Source organism: Gavialis gangeticus, unplaced genomic scaffold (assembly GCF_001723915.1).
Source record: "Gavialis gangeticus isolate Ggan-Ray unplaced genomic scaffold, GavGan_comp1, whole genome shotgun sequence".
Lineage (NCBI taxonomy): Eukaryota > Metazoa > Chordata > Crocodylia > Gavialidae > Gavialis > Gavialis gangeticus.
In genome coordinates, this window is record NW_017729031.1 from 82,602,381 (window position 1) to 82,610,972 (window position 8,592).

Genomic DNA, 8,592 nt, shown 5'->3' on the forward strand with positions numbered 1-8,592 from the left:
CATGGGGCAGCACCACACTACATTCTGCGCTGGCGTAGCTGTGCTGGAAGCAAGGACTATGCCCTGCCACCACTGGCCCAAGTGGGGGGGGTGTGGGGGCACAGCATGGTGGCCATGGGATGAAGGGGCGTCTCACTCCAGGCAGGTGCAGAACAGAGCTGCTGTGCTGCCTCTGGATTAGCAAGACTCAGCAGCAGGAAAGCATAGCCCCTGCTCCCAGCACCCGCTCAGAGTGAGCCACACCTTCGTCCTGCACCCTCTTGCCCCTGCTGGGCCAGCGGCAGCAGGGGATAGCCCCTGCTCCCAGCACCGCCACACCCGCCCAAAGCACAGCATGGTGCAGCCCCAGCCTAGCCCACTTTGCGAAGATCTGTGGCCCCCCAGACCAGCAGCACACAGCGACAGGACCACCCCCCACATCCCCATGCCCCCCAGACAAGCCACATCTTCACCCCGTGTGCGAGACCTGACCTGCTCCCCCTCAGACCTGACCTAGATTCTGACTCAAGAGCAATGGCCTTATTGCCAGTGACCACCCCCAAACCTTACCCCTCATGGCTGCACTTGCTCCACACTCACAGTTTTATCTCCCTTCAGTTTCTTGGCTGGTGTTTTCTTCGTAGATGGGGTGGAAGCTACTCTGCTTTTATCTGGGGTCTTTCGGTCGAATACTTCATCACTGGTTTCTTTGGGGTTCTCTTCCTCAGAGCATGAGGCAGAATATTCACTCTCACTTTCTGAATGAAAGTCTGGAACTAAGAAGTAAATATTCAGGAGATTAAGACCTGGTAACAACCTTTTATAAAAACTACCTCGTCATTTCCTATAGCCTAGATCACCTCATATACATCTTTTAAACATCAAAGTCTTATGCTTGTTTCATAGCTGGACTCACCCTAAAAAACCCTATTCTGATCAAAACTGCAAACATGCTGGCCGAATTCTATCTTTTCTCTTTCAAATTATTTAGTAAGACTCCGTAAATTGGTACAAGCCTTGAAATATGGCTCTTCACCAAAGACTTACTCTGAAAGGGACATTATGGGATTCCATGTTTTTCTAAAAGAATGCACATTAGACTGAGTAGGAAGGGTTTTTTCCCCCCCCTTAACTTCCAGTTTTGCAAACACAGGTTGGATTCTTTCTGGATCAATATATCACCATTAACAATAACAATTTTGTAATGAAAATTCTGTTAACACATCTGAATCTGTTAATTTGAAAGTAAGAACACAGTCTGGCTCATTCTCCCATGGCTTTAAAGTGCTAAGAAAAGCAGATACAATTTAGTAAAATTAAAGTACATTTTTAAAGTAATATTTTCAAAGCCCACAAATGAGTTAAAAGCCGAAATCCCATTTTCAAAAAATGACTTGGATGCTGTGTAAGATCCAGTGATGCTCAGTCATTTAGGTGCTTTTGAAAAATACCCAAAGTCATACCAGTGAGCAGTTATCTAGATGCAGAGGAGAACACCAATAAGCTAAGATAACTAAGTAAAATACACAACACTGCAAGAACATGGCAGGACCCAATTTTCTGACTTGGAGAAAAGCATAAGAGTCTCTTCATGGTATTCACAGAATCCTACTGGAAATGAAAGTTCAATGGAAACTCTGTATTTCCACTATGGATGAACACAGCACAAACAACAAAGCTTGTCCAATTGGGCCTACTAAGTCCAGCTTTAATTTGCTGCTTCGCTCATGACAAAAACATAGAACATGACACATCACACATGCAACTCTCTCTTAAATTAATCCTGAATGCCTCAAACTAGCCAATGAGTGGAAATAAATTACTACAGAAGATTAAAATTCCAGTTACTTCTTACCTGCAAGTCTCTTCCTGAGCCTGTAAGGCGTTGTGGACACATATTCATTCTTTTTACTCTGCAAGAGCATAAAAGTGTTAAAGAAAGCCACATGTGCCCTACCAGTAGCAGCTTCTTTGTAAGCAAAGGACCAGGGTTTTATTTTTGAGCTCTCACCTTTGGTTGCCAAAGGGCTGAGAATACAACACCAGTAAGGTCTGTGCATAAGGAAAGAGAGCTCTCAGTGTGGAATAATCCCCACCCAATTCTCTGGGAAGCCATCTATGTTAAAGAGAAGCCATCTATGTTAAACTCTGGGCAAAAGAGTCTCCCGAACAAGACAATTCAGAGTATCCGAAGTAGTAATGTGGAAGCGAGGGCAAGGGTGAGACATGCAAGTAACTGTTCTTCACGCATGATCAGAGGTCAGGAAAACAGACCTTATGATGACAGGCTGAGAGCCATGGGGCTCTTTAGCCTGGAAAAGCGCAGGCTCCGGGGTGATCTGATGGCCACCTATAGGTTTATCAGGGGTGACCACCAGTATCTGGGGGAACGTTTGTGCACCAGAGTGCCCCAAGGGATGACGAGGTCGAACAGTCATAAACTACTGCAAGACCGTTTCAGGCTGGACATACGGAAGAATTTCTTTACTGTCCGAGCCCCCAAGGTCTGGAACAGTTTGCCATCAGAGTAGGTGCTTGAACCACCTCCGAACACCTTCAAGAGCAAATTGGATGCTTATCTTGCTGGGATCCTATGACCCCGGCTGACTTCCTGCCCTTTGGGTGGGGGGCTGGACTGGATGATCTTCCGAGGTCCCTTCCAGCCCTAATATCTATGAAATGTATGAAATTCTACTCCAAGTCATCTGGAGCTTCAAAAAGAAACCCTTCCAAAAACAGGGCAGGCCAGCCACAAGAGGTTGTGCAGAGCTGAGCAGCACAGCTGTTATGCGATGAGCCTGAAGAACAGTGAGCACTTTCATCCAGTCATTGACTGCACCCCTATTAAATAGATCAGTTCTGTTCAGTGGGGAGGAAGGAATAATTGTGTGCGTTTTGTCCAAGAGTTCAGAACTCATAGGACTTGCAGGCTCACTCTCTCTTTTCTCATCAAGTTTGACACAATGTCAAGTCAGGGACAGCGGACAAGAAGGACCCCTAAAGACAGCTTTGACGGGATGTAAGCAGGTCTTACATCACAGAGACATAATAGGTCTCAAGGCATTTTCTGCAACTTTAGTAGCACATTTGATGTGTAGGTCTATTCTTAGGAACTGACTATGCATAAATGCCACCCTAGTCACCCTTGTGTATTCAGTCAGATGCATCATTTTACTTTGTGCAGTAGCTTGCTGTTTTTGTTTGCTGGCTGCATTCTGCCAGCAGCCTAAAAAGCCTCTACAGACCTGGAAGAGGAAGGCTCATGAATCAACCAATATGCACAATCTGTATTACTGATGCATGAGTCAGAAAGAGTTCAGGGTTCAGGCTCCAGGCAGTTTGAAATAATCATTATTTATTTATTTTTAGTGCTGTGCAATTAGATTAAGAATGATCAAGAAACATAACAGAGTTCCTAAGCGTTATCAAACTAGAAATGCACTTTAAATATGCCACAAAGTACTACACATATATCCATTATAGTGCTAGGTACATTGTCATTTAGAAAAGTCTAGTGGTCTCTGTTTCCTAGCACTTACTTCATAAACATCAGGAGAATCAGTCTAACCCTTGTGCACCCTCAGCCAAGAGGCTAGACTGAACAGATTCATGGACAATTAATTATCCTGTCCCCTCAAGGTTGTCCATCTAAGTTCAAGAGTTTGGAACAAGCTCCTGTAACAGTGCAAGGGAAAGCTTGCCTTGCTCATGCATTAAGTCCATATACCCTGAACTGTACCTAAACTGCATTGTAAGATGGCTCAAGTCTCCTGGATCTTACCCCAACATCATGGTTACATCATTATTGATGGACACTAAAATGAAGTGCCTAGAACACAGTAGTTTAGTGTTTCAGATGCACCCATATATATGTTAGGATTAGAAATCCACACGCATAAATTTTACAAGAGACTGACAACTTCAGCATTTATCTGCGTATAAAAAGGTAGTCAAATACTTTCATTTGTGAGACAGGAATACTCTCATCCATTCTCACCCTGCTTAAAAAAGACATCTGCCCAGAAAAAATGTTGGAAAAAGCAGAGGGGCAAGAATCTTCAAGCCCACAATACCATAACAATCAGATGGTTCATATCTTAAAATAGAAACAAAGAAGAATCAATGCTCACCTTCAACTGGGCTTTATTTGAAGCAGAATGCTCTGCAAAGCAAACATACCAATGAATCTAATAGAGTACCACATATTTCCTACACAGCCAACCCTTCCCAATACTAGCACAAAATGATCTTGCTTCTCCTGCTAAGGAACATGGGCATCAGATACCCATCTCAGAGATACTATTCCTACATATTAATTCTCTGGCCAGAGTAGTGCAGTTGACAGTTCTATCCAGAGAGGACAGATTTAGATTCCAACCACAGGTCTGCAGGAAATCGCTAGCAAGGGTACCTGGGGATGTGCTCAAAAAGCATATGCTAAGGTTGGTCTGTTTATGTCCCTTTTGGAGGCTACACCAACTACTTCAGACTTACTCTTTGTATTCCAAACTAAACTGGACTCAAAGAAGTTCCAAACAAAACACATACTACTGAATATAACAATGATGTTTCAGCAGGTTGGCTAAAAAAAAGTTAGCAAGTGAAATAACAGCCGAGGGGAAGACCAAATGTTCATTTTCTTCTAGGCCAGTAAGGAAAGAATAAAAGGTCTGACATCCTAGTGAACCACAACACCTGCACTTCTCAGCTCTTGACTGCAGTTTGAACTGGCTTCTAGTCACTTTTCTCCATTTCACTAATCCACCTGGTAACTTACTTTTGTTGCTTGGAGGAGAGCTAGTAATCTTCTCAGGACTGCTCGAGCGGCTGAATGTTACATTTTTCCCTGGAGTCTGGGCTAGTTCAGAGGCTTTGCGGGGAAAACAAAACAAAAAAAAAGAGCAAACTATAAAAACATGGTGGGTATGAACCTCCCACCAGCATCTCTGGGTTAGCCAGTTGCATGCACAGTAACTCTCTCATGCATTAATACCACCAAGACTTTGCAGGCAATTCCATCCTCCTTCTAATGCTGGTAGGTCTGAGTGGCGCCGTTGGCGCCCCTCCAGACATGCAAGTAAAGCAGTGATGGTATTTGAAGTGCAATCCACACAACTGCACTTCCTGCCATGCATGCCACATGTGCATGGCAGGAAGCATGACTGCAGGATTGCAAAACAGTTCCCATCACGCCTTACTGCTTGTGCAAGAGGAGCCTGGGATCACAAGCCCAGGCTCCTCCTTCAACAGCAAGTAGCAAGCTCCTGTGGCTGGGAGTCCCCTCAACCTACAGGGCTTCCAGTCTTGGGGGTGCTCCAGGGATCCCCCACAGCTTGGAGATCATAACTGACATGGGCTCCCAGCTGTTGGGGTGCCAGGGGCACCCTCATGGCTACAAGCCTCCGTCAACTGTAGACTCCCAGCCATGGGGGTGCCTGGGGAGCCCTGGCAGGTGCCAGCTCCAAGCCACTTGGGCCCCTGGCCACACATTCAAATGGTCTGATAAGAATGAGCAAAAAAGTTATACATTTTTTGTGGAATAATTTTGTGGCTTATTCTTCCTTTTTTCACACTGCTAATTGATTGAAAGTTTGAGCAGGTGACAATTTAAGATGTGATAAGCCATTTAGTCACGTTTTAAGTGTAACGTGTACGTGGGGCGTTAAAGACCAACTGGTTCAGAGAGGTACATACCTTCCTCAAAGATTCAAAAGATATATCACATATACAGCTCTTCTGTAAATCAATCAATCCTGAACACCTGAAGCCAGTCAATAAGGAGAGATAAATTTCAACAAAACATTATTAATTTCAGCCACTACTACAAGTAAACTGCTAGGATCACTTCAAGTGAACACGTCTATAAATCTTAAACTCCTAGACTGCAATTTTGTAGGCTGTTCTTTATGAGGACTCATGTCTCTCGAACCAATTACTCTATCTAATATACCACACTGCCCTACCTCAGGTTACCTCAGTTTACCACCTCTCTTCTTCTAACACTGAGTAAATTTAGTACCCTTGAAAGGTTCTTGAAAACCAACTCCTTTCTTGACTGATAGCACAGGAATGAATGGCTCCGGCAGAAACAAAGCAAGCTTCCCTATGTTGCATGTTAACCTTAGTACCTTGCTCCCAGAGGTGAAAGACTTTAGTCGCAGCCCCTGTTTTAGACCTGATAAATTGGACAATATGGTCATGGCTTATGTGCCAAGAACATCAGTACCCTAAGAACTAAGCTAAAGTTATTCCCTGTTGATAATTATCAACATGGTCTGGATTTGAATGCCATGACCTGAACATAATAGGCTCTATGGCCCCATTAACAGTTCTTTGAGACCTCCAGACTCCCACTGAGGAAGACTTCAATGATACCAGCCACAGCCCAGCATCTCCTAATCCAGGCCTGCTTTAAAAATCACAGCATTAACTTGGAGAACTCCTCCAACCTCAGTTTTTCACTTGCAAAGCCAAAGGATGGAGAGGCTTGAGGTGCATGGTTGAAGGATATCACCGTGCATGGAACAAAATAGTGCTGGAAAAGGGCTCATCACTGAAGTAGGAAAAGGGAGCTGACAGCACTTATTGTAAGACCTGAAGCTATTAGTGAAATTGAATAGGAACCTCTATAGCATTGGTTTTCAACTGAGATGTTGCAAAACCCCCTGAGGGGTGCTATGGTTAGGTAAACATACCCAGAGTACCTCATGCACAGCCAGACTGAGAAGGGATGCAGCACATACACACACACTCCTGCCTCATTAGGGTCTACTGATAAGCCAAAGCAGACAGGAGACCCACTGGTTTATACTACAGCCCTTCCTGCTCCAGACCCCTTTCTCTCCCCTCCCTAGTCCCCACTCCCAGAAACAGTGGCATGCAAGATTGTTCCATCTGCCCCTCGCTTCTGTTTTTGGGAGGCACAAGGCATGGTCAGACTAATAAGGGATGCAGCATGAGCCAGCTCTCCTGCCCAGAGACATAACAAGTCAGTCAGGTACCTGGGGAAGCTGTGATGCACAGAGGTAGAGGCATCATCAGGCTGTCCCTGTGGTACTGGTGCGATTTTGCAGCTGCAGGAGCAACTGTTTTTTGGGTCTTTTTGCACCCCACCTTCCAGGTCAGTGCCTGGAGCTACAGCCTGCTTAAGAGTTGTCAGAGAACTCGAATGAGACAGGACAGCACATGCGTACTGCAGTTCTTTCCAGCCTGGCTGCAGCAGCACCTGACTGACAACACCAGTTGAGGAGGCAGAAGAGTGGTTCTCAACCACAGGTGCCACAAATTTGAAAAAGGTGGGAATAACACTCTAAATCTAGGAAGGGGAACCATTGCTGCATGCATACAGAATAGGTCCTCTGTAAAAATTGGACCTGCATTACAAAAGCCACCAGCATGTACGCATCACATCCAGATCCCAATTTTCTCCACAGTGCTGGTCTCTGTCAATTGCAAGACTGACAGAGCACAAATACCTTAATAAGTCTTCATGTTAATAAAAAGATAACGAAACAAGAGCCTACAAGGAGCTCGTCGCTCCACGACAGGGAGGAGAACATACCCAGCTCTGCCATCTTGCCGGAGCGCTTTGAAGTCTGGAAGGAGTAAACTTCACCACCACCTGCCCAGGGGCCATTTCTGCAGGAATCTGTTAGACATGGGTAAAGAGTGGTTTCTATCTGATAAACAACCAGTCCGAGTCTGACATGATGTTTCACTATCAATGCTGGAGGTTTTACATGAGACATGTGATAAAAATAAAAGGGGGGGGAGGGGAAGGGGAACAGTTCTTGAGCTGCCAACCCCCAACCAACCACACAGGCAGCCAAAGCTGGTTGTCACCAACACCTCCCTGAAAACGAACAGCTGTCTCTTAATAAGCTTGTGCAAGAGTTTCCTGAAATGACAGACATCGTTTCCCCACCAATACCTTGGGCGCCTGCCCCCAGCACAGCCACGTAGCTCTGCTGTTCCAGGACCTCCTGCTCCTCCTCCTCATCCGAAATGTTCTCGAGCTTCTTCGCGAGCCTCCTCGCGCCCAGCACGTGGGGGACTCGGTCCCTTTTCACTTTAGCACCTACGATTGCAAAGAAAACCCGCGGCTGCCGCTACACCGCTTCAATACTCCGTGCCCCAGGAGAGCCCGGGAGCTCCCGCGGAGCACCAGAGACGGGCCCCGGGCTGCACACCCAGCTCGGAGTTGGAGCGGCCGCGCTAAGGCCCGAGCGCTCCGCCCCGCCCATACCCGCGTCCTCGGAGATGTGCCGCAGCACGTCCTCGTCCGGCACGAACGTGGCCTCCAGGCGCCGGCCGCCCTGCGACGCAGGCTGGCTCATGGCGACCCCAGCGCCTCGCGTGGGGAAGGAAGAGCAGGCGTGCAAGGATGCGAATCTACCGCCCACCCCGCGGGCTGCGCTGCACCAATGAGGCGTGCCACCGCCTCGTGAGCGATCGGCCCTGCTACCAATCGGCATCCCTGCCTCCCCCTCCCCCGGATGTAGCCGCCCCTCGCCAATCAGCAGGGGGAGCGAGGGAGACTGAAGTAACAGCAGTGATGTGTTCCGCCCGCTCTCATGTTCCCTCCTCCCTCTGGGGAGTGGGGGGGGGGGGGGG

General features: G+C 46.9%; 1 protein-coding gene across 1 annotated transcript in view; it reads right to left on the bottom strand.

Annotated features, from left to right (window-relative positions):
* ORC2 (origin recognition complex subunit 2) overlaps window positions 1-8,348 on the bottom strand; it is a 28,539-nt gene extending 20,191 nt beyond the window's left edge. Inside the window, exons 1-7 of the mRNA XM_019523200.1 lie at window positions 8,225-8,348; window positions 7,910-8,056; window positions 7,541-7,627; window positions 4,757-4,849; window positions 4,110-4,141; window positions 1,835-1,892; window positions 580-755 (exon numbers count right to left, since the gene is read on the bottom strand). Coding sequence (XP_019378745.1) covers window positions 580-755; window positions 1,835-1,892; window positions 4,110-4,141; window positions 4,757-4,849; window positions 7,541-7,627; window positions 7,910-8,056; window positions 8,225-8,315 — 684 coding nt within the window. The 5' untranslated portion in view covers window positions 8,316-8,348. The remainder of the gene's footprint in view (window positions 1-579; window positions 756-1,834; window positions 1,893-4,109; window positions 4,142-4,756; window positions 4,850-7,540; window positions 7,628-7,909; window positions 8,057-8,224) is intronic.
* Window positions 8,349-8,592: the final 244 nt, after the last annotated feature.